The sequence below is a fragment of the Heterodontus francisci genome, chromosome 27 (assembly GCF_036365525.1).
Source record: "Heterodontus francisci isolate sHetFra1 chromosome 27, sHetFra1.hap1, whole genome shotgun sequence".
Classification (NCBI taxonomy): Eukaryota; Metazoa; Chordata; class Chondrichthyes; order Heterodontiformes; family Heterodontidae; genus Heterodontus; species Heterodontus francisci.
In genome coordinates this window covers 11,276,013-11,296,603 of record NC_090397.1, presented here as the reverse complement: position 1 = coordinate 11,296,603, position 20,591 = coordinate 11,276,013, and the positions used below count along the sequence as shown (strand labels likewise).

The window sequence follows — 20,591 nt, the reverse complement described above, 5'->3', positions numbered from 1 at the left end:
ACTGTCACTGACCTCATCTCCTCTGGAGATCTTCCCTCTACAGCTTTCAACCTCATAGTCCCGCAACCCCGGACAGCCCGCTTCTACCTCCTTCCCAAAATCCACAAACGGGACTGTCCCGGCAGACCCATTGTGTCAGCCTGCTCCTGCCCAACTGAACTCATTTCTTCCTATCTAGACTCTATCTTTTCTCCGCTGGTCCAGTCTCTTCCCACCTACATCCGTGACTCTTCTGATGCCCTACGTCATTTTGACAATTTCCAGTTTCCTGGTCCCAACCGCCTCCTCTTCACTATGGACGTCCAATCGCTCTACACCTCCATCCCCCACCAGGATGGTTTGAGGGCTCTCCGTTTCTTCCTGGAACAGAGGCCCAACCAGTCCCCATCCACCACCACCCTCCTCCGCCTGGCTGAACTTGTTCTCACATTGAACAACTTCTCCTTCAACTCCACGCACTTCCTTCAAGTAAAAGGTGTCGCTATGGGTACCCGCATGGGTCCTAGTTATGCCTGTCTTTTTGTGGGATATGTCGAGCATTCTTTGTTCCAGTCCTACTCAGGCCCCCTCCCCCAACTCTTTTTCCAATACATTGATGACTGCATCGGTGCCGTTTCCTGCTCCCGCCCCGAACTAGAAAACTTTATCAACTTTGCTTCCAATTTCCACCCTTCTCTCACCTTTACATGGTCCATCTCTGACACTTCCCTTCCCTTCCTCGACTTCTCTGTCTCCATCTCTGGGGATAGGTTGTCTACCAATATCCATTATAAGCCCACTGACTCCCACAGCTACCTCGACTACACTTCTTCACACCCTACCTCCTGTAAGGACTCCATTCCATTCTCCCAATTTCTCCGTCTCCGACGCATCTGCTCTGATGATGCCACCTTCCATGACGGTGCTTCTGATATGACCTCCTTTTTCCTCAACCGAGGATTTCCCCCCACTGTGGTTGACAGGGCACTCAACCGTGTCCGACCCATTCCCCGCACCTCTACCCTCACCCCTTCCCCTCCCTCCCAGAACCGTGACAGGGTTCCCCATGTCCTCACTTTTCATCCCACCAGCCTCCATATCCAAAGGATCATCCTCCGCCATTTTCGCCACCTCCAGCGTGATGCCACTACCAGTCGCATCTTCCCCTCCCTTCCCCTGTCAGCATTCCGAAGGGATCGTTCCCTCCGCGACACCCTGGTCCACTCCTCCATTACCCCCACCACCTCGTCCCCGTCCCAGGGCACCTTCCCTTGCAATCGCAGGAGGTGTAATACCTGCCCATTTACCTCCTCTCTCCTCACTATCCCAGGCCCCAAACACTCCTTTCAGGTGAAGCAGTGATTTACTTGTACTTCTTTCAATGTAGTATACTGTATTCGCTGCTCACAGTGTGGTCTCCTCTACATTGGGGAGACCAAGCGCAGACTGGGTGACCGCTTTGCGGAACATCTCCGCTCAGTCCGCAAGCAGGACCCTGAGCTTCCGGTTGCTTGCCATTTCAACACTCCCCCCTGCTCTCATGCTCACATCTCTGTCCTGGGATTGCTGCAGTGTTCCAGTGAACATCAACGCAAGCTCGAGGAACAGCATCTCATCTACCGATTAGGCACACTACAGCCTGCCGGACTGAACATTGAGTTCAATAATTTCAGAGCATGACAGCCCCCCACTTTACTTTCATTTTTCGTCATTTTTAGTTATTTTTTCTTCCTTTTTTTTGCATTCCTTTTTACATTTTTTACAATCTTTTTTTTGCATTTATTTCATTTCATCTTAGTTTGTTCAGTTTGCTTACCCACTGTTTTTTTCAGGTTGTTTTTCTTCAGGTTTGCACTTGCTGATGTTCAATATTCAGTATATTCACACCTAATCTGTACTAATGCTTTGTCTTTCAACACACCATTAACATATTGTTTGCCTTTGCTCCGTGACCTTTTGGTCAGCTGTGTGGCCTGGTCCAATCTGCACCTTCTCCTTTGTTATCTCTTGCCCAACCCCCACCTCACTTGTTTATAATCTGTGACTTTTCTAATATTTGTCAGTTCCGAAGAAGGGTCACTGACCCGAAACGTTAACTCTGCTTCTCTTTCCACAGATGCTGCCAGACCTGCTGAGTGAATCCAGCATTTCTTGTTTTTGTTTCAAAAATAGGAGGTCGGGCATCAAGTCAGCATTAGACGATAACTGACATCATGATCGGCCTACTCTGCATATTTATGGTGCTCGCATGTAACACAGGAGCAGAGAGGCACCATTTTTCACCTAAACCGCACCTGTATCACCAAAACTGCCAACACTACAAAGGCCAATTTTGCATCTTACAACTTTGTCCACAACTGATGTTAGTCCAACCGGACAATAAATTTCCTCATTTATCGTCTCTTCTCTTCTTGAACGAGGATGTTTCATTGGCTCCCCTCAGTCCCTGCGCATATCAATTTGAGCATTTAAGGAGGCTGAACAGTTGTGACTAAAGCCTCTGCTTTCTCCTCTGACTTCATTCAACAACTGAGGTGCACCCATCAGGATCAGCATCTCCACTTTAAGTTCAGATTATTTTTTTTCCAGACCACAGTCATCTCTAACAATCATTCCATAAATCATAGAACTTTAGAGCAAGAAAGAGACCATTTGGCTTTCTTGATAAATCTAACCAATTAGTTCCACTGCTCTGTTCTTTCCCCAAAGCCCTGCAACTTTTTCCTTTTCAAGTATTCATCTAATTCTCTTTTGAAAGTGATTACTCAATCTGATTTCACCACTCTTTCAGGCTGTGTGTTCCAGATCACAGCAACTCACTGTGTGAAAAAAATATACAGCAACAAAGTGTGGTAAAGTGAGTATGCATTCCCAACAAAAAGGAAATCTTTCTCCTCTCCAGCTCCAAAAGCAATCAATCCTTGAACAGGCATCCTCAGGAAACACAGAAGCAAGCGATTGTTAAAAACAGAAACAATCATGTCTGTGCCGTTTGTGATAAATATGCACCAAACTAAAAGATGTACATTTCACTTATGATCCCTGTGGCTCTGAAGAGGCAAATTCTCAACTCCTTAAACATGTATTAACTACATTAGTGAAGAGAGAAGCAGAGTTAACGTTTCAGGTCTGTGCTGTCAGTTTATCAGTGCTGTGTTTCACCAGTTCTGATGAAAGGTCACTGACCTGAAATGTTAACTTTTTTTCTCTCTCCACAGATGCTGCCCACCCTGCTGAGTATTTCCAGCACTTTCTGTTTTTATGTTAAATTATAAACAATAACTGTAAACAGTCATACATATTGAAATTCCACAGCTACAAGAGCAAGACAATGAAAATACAGATATTAAAAATCAGAAACTAATCCAAAAGTTACACAACCATAAACAGTGAGAACAAACACAGCAATACAATACAGGAAACCTAAGAGAAGTGACATGCCACTATGAGAAAGCTACGAGTCAATGGACGGTAATTAAAGTTTCAAATGTCTTTGCAAGTTGGTGGTTTAATTTGCCAAAGCTTCGTCAGTTTGAAATCTCCAATTTGCCAAATTGCTTTACAACCAGTAGATAGTTGTGCAAAGGGGAATTCATAAAAGCCCGTCCACAAATCTCCATTCAGAAATTTGTGGCAGTTGAAAATTATTTAATTAAAATTGAGGAGGTCAAACATCTCAGAACAAACCACTTACAGCAACAAAAAAGCAGATGCTGACCTGCTATTTTCTTTCACCAGACTCCTGAGGGTTTAAATTTAACACCATTGAATCTAAAGCCTATAGGCCTAAAACATTTGCAATGATAATTAATTGAACAGGCCAGAGGGCTGAGTCTGATCTGAATGGGATTTCTGATCACTGCTAAATTGGTTGGTTCCTTTGTTTAGGAGGCCCTGGTAGTTGCCTGAAAGGATTGCAGGCTTTATATCAATATTGAAATGAAGACCTGCACTCATTTCAGACCCACATTCCCAAATTCGATGCTGTGGCTGAAGTGGAAACAAGGACTTGCATTTCCGGGTCTTGAGCCGCCTAATGACCAGCCCTTAAAGGGATCACTAAAGAGCACTTAATAAAGGCCCAAACACTTCAAACATTTTTAGTATCAGTGAATCAGTCATTGACATCTCTCTTGTCTAATAATGAACTGGGTTTGTGCCTAATTATTTCCCCAACTTAGTAAATTTTCTCTGAGCATACCAATGCTCCCAAAGAGGGAATCAATGACTGTTCCTGATCACTGCCATCTTTTCTCAATCCTGTATCAAGTTGTGTTGGGCTTTTCATCAGTTCTGTGTCCATCTCCCTCCCACACCGTCTATATTCCTGCTTGATTCTCAATCATAGACAATGCATGCTCTAATCCCACATTTCTCAACTTGTGTTTAATTCTGTTATTTAGCTGGTGCTTGTGATAGAGAAGATCCTTTCCCTGGAGTTACTCCTCTCCCGAAGAGGAGCAAATATCCCTCCCAATTACAACTATTGACTAAAAGCACAGGCAGCAATGGTGGGAAGGAGAAAGTTGGGGATGCATAAGCGGCTAGAGTTGGAACAATGCAGAGTTGTCAGAGCTTTATAGAGCTGGAGGAAGTTACAAGGATAGGGAGGGGTTTGAACACAAGGATGAGAACTTTAAGTTCAAGGCTTTGCTGGGCAAGGAGCCAATGTACATCAGTGCACATCAGCAAGCATAGGAGCAATGGGTAAACTGGTCTTGGTCCGAGTTAGGATACAGTCAGCAGAGATTTGGATGAGCTGATATTTGCTGAGAGTGGAAGATGAGAGGCCGGACAAGGGAGTGTTGGAATAGTCGAGTCTGAAGGTAACAAAGGCAGGAATGAGGGTTTCAGCAGCAGATGAGCCGATGTGGGGTGGAGACGGGAAATGTTAGGAGGTGGATGTAACTAATTGTGGAAGCAACATGCAGTAGACAGAGCTAAGCGATCCCACAACCAACAGATCAGATCTAATCTCTGCAGTACTGTCGTGAATGGTGGTGGACAATTAAACAACTAACAGGAGGAGGCGGCTCCACAAATATCCCCATCATCAATGATGGGGGAGACCAGCACCTCAGTGCAAAAGGCAAGGCTGAAGCATTTGCAACCATCTTGAGCCAGAAGTGCCAAATTGATAATCCATCTCGGCCTTCTCCTGAGGTCTCCAGCATCACAGATGCCAGTCTTCAGCCAATCAAATTCACTCCACCTGTAAAATGTTGGGGTCCCATCTAAAACAAAGCAATGCTATCCCTGTTAGTGGTGTTGGTTGAAGGATAAATATTGGCTAGGATGTCAGGGAGAACTCCCCTTCAAATACTGTCATAGGATCTTTTACATCCACCTGAGAGGACAGATAAGGCCTTGGTTTGCCATACCATCTAGAAGACAGCACCTTGGACAGTGTAGCACACTTTCAGTACTGCAATGGAATGTTGGCCTCAACCTTGACTCGAGGCTTCAAATGTGCCCTTCTGTCTCATGGAATGGGATAGACTTAGATGGATTCTGACCCATAAGCATGTGCTGTCACTGTAGGGGTGAAGCTGCAAAGTGTCTATCCCAGTGGGTGTGGTGCAGTTGAGGAGTAAATCTTAGGAAATCACAGTGCCAGGGACATGTGAATGATGAATAGGAGGAGGCTCCAAGGATGGCACCCTGGTGCCCAGCAAAGATAATCACGTGGGAACAGAAGAAGAGACCATTTCAAGTGATGCCAATTGTACAACAGGTAGAAATGGAGCCAAGACAACAGTACCATGGAGATAGAGGAGACATTCGAGGATGAAGTCATGGTGAAATATCGAAGGCAGATTAAGTAGGACAAGGATGAAGACGAGGAGAGACAGTGAACCTGGTGATAGTCATACCAGATGGCAACAGAGACATCGGAAAGAGCTGAAACAATTACCTAAATTAAATGAGACACTGACTCCACGTGAAGCCCATATTAACAACTGTGATCAGTGGTTTTAAGTGTCTAACGCTCTCTAACCTTCTCCCCTACTTCAGCCTAAAAAGCTGGTAGATTAGTCATTAGACCTGTTGCTCTCTCTCTTAGAAATCTGCTGTGTCTCCCAGGAAAATATTAAGATGATGTCTACTATGGTTAGCAATAAATTTAAAAATAGAATAATTAATACTTTGGAAATGATAGTACAGCGATTGAGACGCTGCACAAAGATAATGTCAAACTGTGAGACTGAGCTGTTAATAATTTTGAACCATTAACTGAACCTGGAAACAGATTGTTGTTGTGAAACTCAAAAATTTGGGCCAATCTTAGATGTTAACCCTAATACACTATGTCTCTTGTGTGATTAAGCATCATGCAAAAAGGAATTAATAGGTGATGTATTGACCAGAATGTTATCACAAACAGTTGAATACACTGCCTGTAAGTCTTATGTCTGGTGTAGATGGTTAATTTATTTTAATTTAGTTACGCTACGACCAATCCTATCCTTATTTCATCAATTACTTGCACAGTCTCTTGTAAAACAGCTCAAACAAACATTTTGGGCAGAATTTTACCAGCCCCATGATGACGGGAAGGAAGGAATGCGGGGCCAGTAAAATGGCCTGGGCCTGTGTCAGGCTGGGCCTGATGTCCTCCCGCCACCGATGCAGATGGTGGGATGGATCAATGGCAGGCACCTGGGCAGCGGATAGGTAATTAAGGTGGCTATGGGTCAATGCTTTCAGACTCTGACACCTCCAGTGAGGAGGAGAGTGGCAGAGAGATGGGGATGCTGCTACATAGAGCATCTGTGGAGTGGCCAGCAGAGCTCCAGTGGCTTGAGGGAGCCATTGGACGTGGACAAGGAGGGTGATGGGGGAAAGAGGGCAACCTCATGGTCGCAGAAGACACTACCCAGCTCAAAGTTGTTCTGTCAGAGGATCATGGAGGTGTCCAAGCACCAATGTCTACAAAGGCTGTTTCCCTCCAAGCATGTGGTGGCATAGATCTCTGGAATGCTGGAGCAAGAGTTGATGCCATTGGGAAGTGATGGACACCCAAAGCATGTAGCGTTCACGGTGACATTGGCACTCAAAGTTTTTCACCTGCATTTCAGCCAGGGATCATCTGGAGATCTATGTAGCATCTCTCAATCAGCAATCCATTGCTGCATAAAGTGGGTCACGAATGTCACGTCCTGTCAGACTGGACAATATATCAAGTTCACAACCGATCAGGCCAGTCACCTTCAGGGTTGTGGCTGGATTTCCTCAGGTGCAGGGGGTCATTGACTGTACTCATGTGACTATCAAGGCTCCATCAGACCAGCCATGCACCTTTATGAACAGGAAGGAGTTCCACTCCCTCAATGTTGATATCGCCTGCTAACACCCTAAGTGGATCATGCAGGTGTGCACGGGGTTTCCGGGTAGCTGTCACGGCTCCTACATCCTTGGAGAGTCCCAATTGCCTCAGCTCCTCAGGCTACCTGAACACCTTAGTGGCTGGATCCTGGGGACAAGGGGTATCCACTGAAGTCATGAGTTCTGACCCCTATACTCAACCCCAACACACAGGCAGAGGACACATACAACCACTGCCATATGACTACAAGGCCACCGTTCAGCAGGCCATTGGCCTTTGAAGATGAGCTTTAGATGCTTCAATAGATTTGAAGGACCCTGCAATACGCCCCTTCAAGGGTATCTCCCATCATTGTTGCCTGCTGCACATTGCACAACCTGGCACTCCAGAGGGGAGTATCACTGGAGCCAGAGGAAGACACTGAGTGAGTAGCATCCTCAGAGGAGGAGAATGAGTATGAGGCACCTCAACAAGTGGCAGCCGATGAAGATGGCACCTCAACAGGCCCAGCTCATGGGGCAGTGACAAGCATGGCAGGGAGACTCGCGATTCTCTGATCAGCAGAAACTTCACATAAAGACAAGTGCAAGGGGCACCGAACCAAGACGTTCTGTCCCAGAGGTGGCCTTGTTGACCTTTAGTAAGAGATCTTTACCATCTCTGTGTACCTGTCAGCACTATATGCCATGGCCTTCTGTCAACACAGGCACTCATGAGGCGCTCACCTTTCTAGACCATCCACAGTTGATTTTATATCTGGTCACTGTCAACTAGTGCAGAAAAATAAATACACGAGTCGTTATACATTGAATGGCATGAACTGTAACTCTTCTAAAACATTAAAGGCTTCTGCATTTAACAAATTATCACCCAGTGAAACCCCAAGGGCTAGTCCTTGCATTTACACACTTGCTTACAGTAACTTTTACAGGGTGCTCTACCTCCACCTGTCGTTGATGTGGGGGCAGGATGCTGCCTTTCTTGCTCCACTGCATAAGATGGCCATAGTTTGTGTCCTCTGGGTGCCTGAGTCATACTGGGGCCACCTGTATCTGTGCAAGGCTGTGTCTGTCATCAGAGCCACATGCAGCATGCAGCATTGGTGTCACAGTCAAAGGGCCAAAAATCTGCCTTCAGTGATCAAAGGGCCTTGAGAGGAGCCCCATTGCCTTCAGCCTGCCATTCCTCAGCAATTTCAGACCCCATGTGCACTCCTGTAATCGCCTGGAGTGGTTCAGCTACTAGCAATGGGGAGATGCGTGGCTGGCCCACCTCGTCCACCTATCACTCCATAGATCTCATGGATGAGGTCATGTTATGGAAGTCTGTGCGTGCCCCCTGCATCCACTCTGTGCTATGCTGCATCTGTCTCTCCATGAGGACTGCCACTGTCAATGGAGGAGGCAATGTACTCACATGCCAGGTGGATGTGCGAACCTGTATGACACATGCATCAAAGATCACTGGTGTGAGTGTTTCTGCGCTGGTGGAGGGGACACTGGTATAAAGTGAAAGAGTGTCTTGAGATGGTGGTGGATCCTCTGAGCTTTCCAGTGAAGCAGGTGCCCTCGTCTCTTCCTCATCTGTTGCTGTACCTGCTGGTGACACGTGATTTAAGTGAAGCAGCTGCTCCTTTAACCAAGCCCTGCTCCCTCCCCTTGATCAAGAGCTTCCAGTGGTGTGAAAGGCCCACACAGGCACCACAGCTCACACATGGTCAAAGGAATGATGGACACAACCATCGCTCCACTCACTCTACATTGCTTCCACACCTGGCCCTCACCCTCAGCGATAGGCTGCCCTGCCGTGATCCACCTGATCTCCATGGCCTTCTCCTCCATCAGTGTCGCCACAGCGATGAAAGGCACTCCACCTCCAGTGTGTTGACTCTCCCTGGCATTCTGAGCATGCTTATCCCACAAGCACAAACATATGCAGTGACTCATGGTTTATCTGTACTGGTCACTCTGAGGCACTGTAAATGTGTAGCACCGCGCTGCTGTGATGGCAATGGTGAGGCAGCCATTTAGCCATCTTAATGCAGCCTTCACCCATCACTGACCATGCATATAAACTGGGCACTTCAATGTGGATGTTGGTGCCTGGTGTTGCCCCATACGTGGATCTACCATCTGGCCTCACATTTCATGGGCACCATTTAATTTATGCTGGGCTTCCAGTTGGCAACTCTAAACACCAATCACCTTTCCAAACTGCAGCAAGTCATGAAATCGCTTCCTGTACAGGATCCAGTTTCTTGCTGACTAACTCTGCCACCTCCGGCCATGCCTTCTTGGCCAGACTTGCTGGACTCCTCCTCCCGTCTGTTGCAAACAGGACATCTCTCCTTTCTCTTCCTGCCTGCAGGAGCACCTCCAGGGAGGCATCGCTGAATCGTAGAGAGACATTTCCTCATGCTGAGCCGTTATTTCACTGCCTCCATTGATATAAACCTCTTCTGTTGTAGCCTGTGTCTGCAGCCTGTCTGAATGCTGCACATGTGCCTTTAAAACTGGTTCCTCACAGCAAGTTGCCAGCAATATGACCCACCCTCCACCCCTAATTGGCCGTCTCCCATGCTTGCCAGCCCTTAATTGGCTCTTCCTGGTAAAATTGCTGAGGAAGTCCAATTACCACCACCCCCCCACCCCCCGGCAACCCCGTGCATGCCGCCAACTGGGATATCACCCAATGTTGGTTCATCCACTGATTGGTGAAGTTCAGGCCTAAATGTCTACAGTATTTAGTAATTTCACCCTTTGAACATGGTATACCTGCAGCTCCGATGAAAAGATGCACATTACCAACTTGACTGTTCCTTTATTCAAAATAGTAAATATGAAATATATTTTAAAGAGTTATCATTAGGAAACTTACCTGCACGTTTTCAATCAGGAAGTAGTTTTTCCTGCCCTTTCCGTAGTTGTTAAAGTTGGTCAAGTTGTAGAAGCAGAGGGGTCTGTACCCAGACTGTCCTTGTTGGGAGAAGATTGCGACCATGAGGGTTTCGGAGGGAGAGAGGGTGATGAGGGCGGAGGACAGGACCCTGAGGTCCTGTTCCCCACCCAGGGGGCAGAGCAGGGTGGCTTGAGAGAAGGACCGAACAGTGTCCACACCATTATCTTGAATGTCCATGCGGATGATCTCAGGGCGTGAATTATTGGCATTAAACAAAATATAAATATGTCTCTTCCACTGGAAACCCTGCACGTACTGGAGCTCCACAGGATGGTTCGCATCTAACTTGACGACTATGTCACCAAGCTCTCCCTCACTAAAGCCCAAAAATTCTTTATCCCCAACTTTTCCCTTAGGATTTCTTAGGAAGATGGTGCCATAAGCATTCCCAAAGTAACTGCTGTTGTCTTTGCAGGAGGCTGGGATAAACCTGCTGGCCTTCCCAGTAGATGTGATGGCTGTCACCAGGTAAGCTATTGTCTTGGCTTTTACCAGAAAGGCGACTGTCGAGGCTTCAGGGTGCCGAGAGGCAACATTCCGGAGCATGTCAGTGTTGTACTGGCTGATATTATGCCGTTCCCTAACCTCACAGGCTCCCAGCCTCAGCACCCCACAGGTCAGGACTCTCTGCATCTCCTCGTCCACAACCAGGATCTTGTTTACGTTGGCCGTGGCCTTCCATTTGGCGCAGCAGCCATGCTGTTTGATGCACGGTCCATCCAGAGGAAGCCCTGTACTCTCCAGCACCTCCAGCCCCAGGCTCCGGTTGAACTGGTACAAGAAGTCCTCAGTGGCCACGAACACTCTGCCATTGGTGCTCACTGCAATGTTATTAGTGCGGTTTGAAAATTGGAACATCTCCTCGGGATTAACCTCAGCAACCAAGGCAGCCAAAGAGTTAAAGAGCAGGAAATAGAGAGGAACATCCTTCACTGGATTCATAGTCCTCGGCATTTAACGCACACGCACACACATTCACACAGACTGTTGGTTTCAGTCTGCACAAAACCTCTACAGAGCTGGTTCAAGTGAGAACTTGAATTCCTTCCACTCGATTGGACTGCCAATGTCCTCAGTGTGGTGAGAACTTGCCTTCAGACCAGCTTAAACATTGCCACTTGCTTCCTTTTCTGTTTTTGTGGCTTCCTGCTCATATCGCCAACATTTCTTCTTTTGTCAATAGAATTAAATCAAATTACACAAAATCGGCAGCACAGAAACAGGCTATTTGGCCCAACTGGTCAAAATGTCACGAGGCTCTGCCTGCTGTAACTATTTCTTCCTATCCTGCTGCTGTATCCCTCCATTCCCTTCTCCCTTATCTATGGAACAAGCCTTCCATTCACTACATCAATGCTGTCTGCTTCACCACTCCATTTTTTTTTTATTGTTCATTCACGGGATGTGGGCATCGTTGGCTAGGCCAGCATTTAATTCCCATCCCTAATTGCCCTTGAGAAGGTGGTGGTGAGCTGCCTTCTTGAACCACTGCAGTCCATGTGGGGTATGTACACCCACAGTGCTGTTAGGAAGGGAGTTCCAGTATTTTGACCCTACGACATTGAAGGTACGGTGATATAGGTCCAAGTCAGGATGGTGTGTGACTTGGAGGGGAACTTGCAGATGGTGGTGCCCTTGTCCTTCTAGATGATAGATGTCATGGGTTTGGAAGGTGCTGTCTAAGGAACCTTGGTGAGTTGCTGCACTCTATCTTGTAGATGGTACACACTGCTGCCACTGTGTGTCGGTGGTGGAGGGAGTGAATGTTTGTGGATGGTCCTAAATCTCCTCTGGCCAAATATCTCCCTCTCCCTGCCTAGGGAGTCCTTGTTTTTATACTTTCTTTTCACGGCAAAGCCTATGGACAAAATCATGCACAATGCCTATGCTGGTGTTTGCCTGACTGTCCATGATGGTGCCACTGGAATGTCTCCTGCAACAGTGCAGGAGTCAGCTCTGATGGACCGGGACCATTCACTGAGATGCTGCCATGCCTACAACAGGTAATGCTGCTGCCTGGCCCCATTGCCACTGATTGAGTTGGCATTCCTTTTCTAGCAAGTTCATCCGCACATATAGGTAGATGTAAGCCCCTAAGGAAAGCATTATGTAGTGCATTCACCTTGGTGGATCACATGAGTTCATTCACCCACTTGCGGCACTGCAGCCAGGTTCTGGGGACAACCTCACAGCTGCTGATCTCCCCTGCGATCTCCATCCAAGCTTACTTGCTCTGGCGGGCAGGTCTCCTCCTCCCATCCTGGGGGAAGAGGACCTCCCGTCTTGCCTGAGCAGTCTGGAGGAAAACCTACAGGGAGGTATTACTGAATCATGAGGGCACCCAGGATCTTGCCTCTGACATTCTTTGAGAGGCCTGCTTTCACAGATCTTCTACTCAAGCTTCTTTATGGCTTGTCAATTTAAAAGAGTGCTGGCAGGCCTTTAAATATGGCACCAGCTCTGTTGTGTGATTGCCTTTAAGAGTGATGTCCCTTTAAGATCTTAGTATGCTAATGAGCCCAGTGCCAGGATGCAGGCTTGAGGGACCTTTTGGTCTACTCCTGCTCTGACTTCTTATGTTCTTATGTGTTGGTGTCTGGCGGCTGTGTCAGCTTCATGCATAATGATGGACTGCATTTACAGTATAGGTTGCAGCTACTGTTCAAATGACAGTTGATCCAATGCCAGACCTTTATCCTAACCTGTCAGCAGAGGGTTAACACGATGATCAGTAACAGAATCTATCAGGCCACAAAGCAGACGGGAGAGTACAAGGCAACGTTCAAAAGTCCAGTAGCTGATGGTAATGACTTCCACCAGGGGTGCTTAAAGTCATGATCCATTCCTATTTAGATCACCTGTAGCTGGTCTAGGTTGTCTTTGCAATTTACATTCATAATTATAAGGATAATGATCTGGGTTGTAACAAAACTTACAGATATTACTCTCATTCATGCTTGCTGACTTATGTTGCAAACTGTCTCTCATCATTCATGATTCCCAAGGGTAGATGCCCCCTCACCAAGTCAGCATTATAGGAACATAAGAACAGGAGTAGGCCATTCAGCCCATCGTGCCGATCCCGCCATTCAATATGATCGTGGCTGATAATCCACTTCTATGCCTTTTTCCCACACTATCCCCATATCCCCTTAGGTCATTTGTATTTAGAAATCTGTCAATCTCTGCTTTAAACATACTCAATGACGGAGCTTCCACAGCCCTTTGGGGTAGAGAATTCCAAAGATTCACAACCCTCTGAGTAACGAAAATGTGTCTCCTGGGTCTAGACCCCCCAACCGGGGGAAACATCTTAGCTGCATCTACCCTGTCTATCCCTCGAAGTATTTTGTAGGTTTCAATGAGATCACTTCTCATTCTTCAAAACTCTAGAGAATACAGGCCCAGTTTCCTCAATCTCTCTTCATAGGACAGTCCCGACATCCCAGGAACAAGTCTGGTGAACCTTCATTGCACTCCCTCTATGGCAATAATATCCTTCCTAAGGTAAGGAGAACAAAACTGCACACAGTACTCCAGGTATGGCCTAACCAAGGTTCGATACAATTGAAGCTAGACCTCACTACTCCAGTACTCAAATCCTCTTGCAATAAAGGCTAACATACCATTAGCCTTCCTAACTGCTTGCTGCACCTGCGTGTTAACTTTCAGTGACTTATTGACAAGGACACCCAGGTCCCTTTGTACATCTACACTTTCTAATCTCCTACCATTTAAGAAATACTCTGCACATCTGATCCTCCTACCGAAGTGGATAACCTCACATTTTTCCACATCATATTCCATCTGCCACATTCTTGCACACTCACTAAGTCTGTTCACATGCCCTTGAAGTTGCTTGTTTCATATGCTGTCAACCTTTTAATGTTTAGGTTTGTAAACCAAAGAAATAATCCAAGAAAATGGTTTCCTTTACTATTTTTCATTCTTCACCATCAACAGTCCCTAGTGATCCCTCATGGGCGTATCTAAGGTCCATTTGCTCTTCCAGTCTAAGTTTCATTTGGATTACATTACACATCATGATATAGCTAAAGAAAATCATAATGGCCTAGATTTTGTGGTCAGTGGTATTATGTTTACACCAGGTTGCTGGATACAGTATGTATATCTGATTTATCTCAAAGCAATGCAGATATCACACTTGTATGAAGTCACCAACTGGTTTATTTACAGCACTTTAAAATATATTAGTTCTTACACGATCTCAGACCTGTGTGTTTTCTTTTGCTGTAGAAGTTTCTAGTTTCAGTTTTAGCTCTTAAGCTCCACCCAAAAGCTTAAGCAATCAAACACAGTGAACACAGATAAGTGGACAGACTAATACAATCAAACCCAGATTAATCAAGCACTACAAGTGGCGAAACTGCAGCGCCCACCACTGACCGCGCTGAGAAATTCGCACTCATGCAGTTCAATGGCTGGAGCAAGATTTTTAACTTCTGGGTGCAGCATGGCCCGCTGATGCGAGGAACAGTGAGGCCCTGCAGCAAGGCACATTCTGGGCAAAGCCACACACCCTGATGACACCGTGAGATGAAGGCGCCTTCAGCTGAAAGGCATTGAGTGTTTTATAACAACTTTAAAAACTTTTATAAGCTTACATAAACTCTAAAAAAACATTGACATAATTTAATAACCCTTTGCAACATTGTGAAAACTTAAAAAAACTTAAAATAAGTGGGAAAGTGTGTTGGACAGTCTTTTAAAAGATAAGCAAAGTAAAACAGAGTTTTTTTGAAAAACACTTATTTACTTGCTTACAGAGAATTGGCAGCACAAGAGGCAGTTAAGGGGAACAGCTGTCATAACTTTAGTGATGAAGACATTAACACACTTCTCAATGAGGTGGAGGCGAAGTATCACTGCTTTATTGGTAACAATGGGCTAGATTTTGTAAGCTTACTGCCGATCTCAAAAATGGGCGGGCCGCACGCCAAAGAGATGCCATGATTTTAAGCGCGGTGGCTCATTTAAATAGCAGAGGTGGGTCCTCCCCACTGGCCCCGATCAGATGGGGGTGGCGAGCACCAGCTGCCCGTGCGCATTTTAAAGGACTGTCAGCCATTCCGGCTTATTTAGATACTTAAAGAAATCTTCAATAAAATTACATAACGACATTTATTTTGCCCCTCTCCCACTGCCCAATAACAATTAAATTAAATTAATTATTTGCCCTTCCCCCCCCCGACAAAACGCTTACCTTAACCATCTGACCTTCCCCCACCCCTAAACTGCACAAAGTTTAAACTACAACCCTTCCCACCATCCCCTGCACTCACGACATTAATTTGACCCCGTATCCACCCCCCCCCCACCACCACACTGATAAACTGACCTCCTCTCCCTCCCCAACAGTGTTGTGCCTCATTTCCTCGGACGGGCCTCTGAAGGCATGAGAATGCCAGCCGCCATTTTGAAGATCACAGCGGGCCAATAAGATCCCAGGTAAGTGCATATTCATTTGCATATGTTGATTCAGGTCCCATTGCCCAGCAGCGGAGAGGCCGCCACGGTGCCTTCTCACCTCTGGGAGGATAGGGCCGGGCCGGGCCGGGCCCTGCCAGCATCGAGGTTGTGGCGGGCCTCATCCGGCACCCCCTCCCCCTCCCGCGACAGATCCCAACGTTGAGGGCTCCTTAAAATCCAGGTCAGTAATTCTAAGGCACCGAGAAAAGTTAGCACCTTGGTGTGGATGGAGGTCACAGAGACTGTGCCTGCTCACTTCTCCGTTCCAGCCATGTCACAAGAAATGGAATGATTTAATGCAATCTGCCAACTATAGAGTTCTTGGGAATATGTTTAGTTGAAATTTTCATTTAAGATTTTAAAGCGAAGATCTTGTTTGCGTGGGGATGGGATGTTCAGGTTTAGATGATGTCAAGTGTTTGTAAATTTAGTTGCCCTTGGAGACTTAAGTGCTTGAGATCTCTTATCAGCACCCCAAAGAGTGGAAATGTGGAATTCTTTTCAGTGGATGATACCTGTCTCCAAATCACCCAACATGTCTTACCCAAACCAATAAAGAAGCACAAAGTTATATATATTTTGTATGGCTGTTTAGAGCAAGATGGCTCATAATGCCCGTGATTGGGGTCGGGGGGGTGGGGGGGGGTGCGGGGGGAGGAGCTGGGTGGCAGGGCGGTTGTGGGCGGGGGGGGGGGGGGGGGGGGTAGTGTTCAGTGACTGGGGGTGATGTGGCCTCAATGATGGATCTTAATGAGGATGGTGAGAGAGTCAGACAGTGTTGTGTTAGTTATTAAAATTGCATTAATAAATTACTGTTTGTGTTCTACTTGAGTCTGTTGTATTTACACATTAGCCTTGAATCATTCTAAAGTATTCAAAATAATTTCATTAACATGAACCATTTAAACTTTACAACAGTTTATAAAGTAGAAAAATGGCTAATTAGCACAAATGGTATGAAAAGTCTTGCACTAAGCATCTGAAGTTTACATTATTCAGCAATAACTACCTCAAAAGTCTTGCAATGAGTCTTTGCTGCTAAAATAAAATATCACTTGTTTCACTTTTCTATCTACGCTGTTCTTTTGTCTAATTTCCTGGGGGGATGGAGAGGAATTTTGTCATTCGCAATGTCCAAACACATCAGCCACCAGCTGCTCTCTAGCTGCCTTGGTGGTGCAGCCAGGGCTTCCTCAGGTGGCCCATGAGGCATGGCTCCATCGACATCCATGTTGCGATCCTCCATTTTGTCCATTTCTAGCACAATCTCATCTGTGGGGTGGAGGGTCATTCCTTCCTGCAGGACGTCTATGAAGTCATCTTCCAATGTCATAAGCAGGTAATCAGGATTTTAAAATATAAAGTGATATTTTTAAAAGCGACTTCAATTTTGCTAAAGCTTCTTTTACATTGAAACATCAAAGACGTCACATAAATATCGATTAAAAGTCATATCCTTTTAAAGATCTTTTAGAAGTCACGACAATCTTGTTTAAAAAAAAGTCAGATAAAATCGATCTCAGAAGTTGGATAAGCCATGCTAAAAAGTTGCATTTACAATTAGAGATAAAATTCAAAATTTAAAATGGCTGTAACTATCTCTGAAAGTTCCCATGTGCTGCTGTCGGTGACTTTCTGGACAGAAATAACCCTCTCGAGCAGGCTCTGCATCTGATAACAACAGCTCTAAAGAAAACCCACAAGAAAATCAGCATTAGATGTAGTCAATAGCCTAAATTCACAAAGTATCGCTTTACAAGGCAGGTCAGCGGGGCCATCATTGGACGGTCATACAGAGAGCATTCTCAGGTACCGCAGCTTCTGGGTTTCAGTGCAAGAATGTGCATATTTGTGCCGGAGGTTGCGGTGCTGTTGCAACCTTCAATAGCATGAAAGCCTCAACATTCTATTAAGCTACTGTTGGGACTGTAAAATCCAGCCAATGATATTATATGAAAAGTTACAACGTTGCATATTATCAAGGAATCATAGATTTAAATTTTCTCCAGCTCTCCTTTTATCCTGATCAAGCTTTTGGATATTCTGGCTAAGTATTATTTCTTCCTGGCTCTCAGTTCGACCAATTTCTTTCTTAACACAAAGAAACCCAATCCTGAATTTTGGAAATTCAACTTCTTTGTCCTTTTTTACTCTAATTACAATCGCACTGATAGATAACAGTATGCTTAACTCTATTCTGGTTGTTTCATTAATTAATCATTTTCTCTACTGAGCACGTGTCAGTATCTTGATTAAAATTACCTCAGAAAAGTTTCAATTTGGTGATGTAATTTCCCCTGTTTCTAACTTACATCCTCAATTTCCACTTCCCGTTATATGACTGTTTCACCTCATTCATGAACCACAGACAACTGTCCGATACAATATTATCATTCTCACTGAAAAAAGATCCCAACTTAGTCAAAATTATCATAACATTTTTGTTTATTTTACTTAAGCTTTTCTTGGAACACGTTCTTTTTCAAAATACCCTGTTATATTGAGCCCGAGTCCATTCTATTGTTTCAAAATTAGCCCAATTCCAGACAACAAAGAACAAAGAACAGTACAGCACAGGAACAGGCCATTCAGCCCTCCAAGCCTGCGCCAATCTTGATGCCTGTCTAAACTAAAACCTTCTGTACTTCCGGGGACCGTATCCCTCTATTCCCATCCTATTCAAGTATTTGTCAAGATGCCTCTTAAACTTCGCTATCGTACCTGCTTCCACCACCTCCCCCGGCAGCAAGTTCCAGGCATTCACCATCCTCTGTGTAAAGAACTTGCCTCACACATCCCCTCTAAACTTTGCCCCTCTCACCTTAAACCTATGTCCTCTAGTAACTGACTCTTCCACCCTGGGAAAAAGCTTCTGACTATCCACTCTGTCCATGCCGCTCATAACTTTGTAAACCTCTATCATGTCGCCCCTCCACCTCCGTCGTTCCAGTGAAAACAATCCGAGTTTAACCAACCTCTCCTCATAGCTAATGCCCTCCAGACCAGGCAACATCCTGGTAAACCTCTTCTGTACCCTCTCCAAAGCCTCCACGTCCTTCTGGTAGTGTGGCGACCAGAATTGCACGCAATATTCTAAGTATGGCCTAACTAAAGTTCTGTACAGCTGCAACATGACTTGCCAATTTTTATACTCTATGCCCCGACCGATGGAGGCAAGCATGCCGTATGCCTTCTTGACTACCTTATCCACCTGCGTTGCCACTTTCAGTGACCTGTGGACCTGTATGCCCAGATCTCTCTGCCTGTCAATACTCCTAAGAGTTCTGCCATTTACTGAATACTTCCCACCTGCATTAGACCTTCCAAAATGCATTACCTCACATTTGTCCAGATTAAACTCCATCTGCCATTTCTCCTCCCAAGTCTCCAACCGATCTATATCCTGCTGTATCCTCTGACAATCCTCATCACTATCCGCAACTCCACCACCTTTGTGTCAGCCGCAAACTTACAGACAGCTGTATTTTTGGCCTTACAGGACTTGTCAATGTTCAATTTTATTTCCTCCCAAAATATTCTTCCTTGAATCACCATACTGAGTGGGAACCACTTGGATTGGACTCTTTTTTTTTTAAATGTAATTATCTCCTTAAACTACAGATAAATTTTCCCTCTCAAGTGATTAAACAGCAAGTCACATCATGATACCTTATCAATTTCAATTTCACAAACAAACATACCCAGGCTTGATGATTTTACAGAGGAGATAGAAGTGTTTGTAATTACTTTTGGGTGTAACTGTTATATCTCCCCCCACACCGCCCCACCCTACCCCAGCATCCTGTCTCGGAAGATAACAAATGAATTCGAATGGGTTAAACCGAGCCTTTGAGTGGCAAAGTCTTAGCCCAAATCGTCAACGCACTGTGACATTTGATATTTGCCGATGCCCGCAAATAAAAATCTTAAATTCTGAACACTACTAGATCTTGACCTGCACCAACACCTCTTCCAGCAAAGGTTGCTCAGTAACTCTATGAAGCCACATTTATGTCAGAGAATTACTCTGAGCAATCCTGAACCTTCAACACTCATGTGGTCCCAAAAGCTATTTAAAAAATACAAAGAAAATACCCTGTGGCTTTTACAGAGAAATACTTAAGCGCACAATTCCTGATTTTCATTTCTTAAATGAAGAAATATCACTGGAGAAATATCACTCAAATTAAGAAACTAAAAAAAATGTATTTTCTTAACGCTCCTTGTCTTGAGAGACAATGGATAAGCGCCTGGAGGTGGTCAGTGGTTTGTGAAGCAGCGCCTGTAGTGGCTATAAAGGCCAATTCTAGAGTGACACGCTCTTCCACAGGCATTGCAGATAAAATTGGTTGTCGGGGCTGTTACACAGTTGGCTCTCTCCTTGTGCTTTTGTCTTTTTTCCTGCCATTGCTAAGTCTCTTCGACTAGCCATTCTTTAGCCCTGCCTTTATGGCTGTCTGCCAGCTCTGGCGATCACTGGCAACTGACTCCCACGACTTGTGGTCAATGTCACAGGACTTCATGTTGCGTTTGCAGACGTCTTTAGAGCAGAGACATGGACGGCCGGTGGGTCTGATACCAGTGACGAGCTCACTGTACAATGTGTCCTTTTCTTAACACAACTATTTTATCATCCTCAGGAGCTTTAAACAGTCTGTGAAATAATTCTGTTGGAGGAGGCAGCGTTTTAGTTTGTTCCTCTCCTACCCTTCCTTGGTCACTTTTATCTGACACAATCAATCACAAGATCAAATGGTGCTGTTAGCTTGCTAACTGCTATCACATTTCATTACCATCAAGACATCTTGTACTGAATTAGTTTTAGATAACAAAATAA

At 45.3% G+C, this 20,591-nt stretch overlaps 1 protein-coding gene across 1 annotated transcript in view; it reads right to left on the bottom strand.

Moving 5' to 3' along the window:
• Positions 1-11,384, bottom strand: part of LOC137384914 (uncharacterized) — a 30,164-nt gene extending 18,780 nt beyond the window's left edge. The window contains exons 1-2 of the mRNA XM_068059622.1: positions 10,184-11,384; positions 9,079-9,216 (exon numbers count right to left, since the gene is read on the bottom strand). Of these exons, the coding sequence (XP_067915723.1) occupies positions 9,079-9,216; positions 10,184-11,218 (1,173 nt within the window). The 5' untranslated portion in view covers positions 11,219-11,384. The remainder of the gene's footprint in view (positions 1-9,078; positions 9,217-10,183) is intronic.
• Between the last annotated feature and the right edge of the window lie 9,207 nt (positions 11,385-20,591).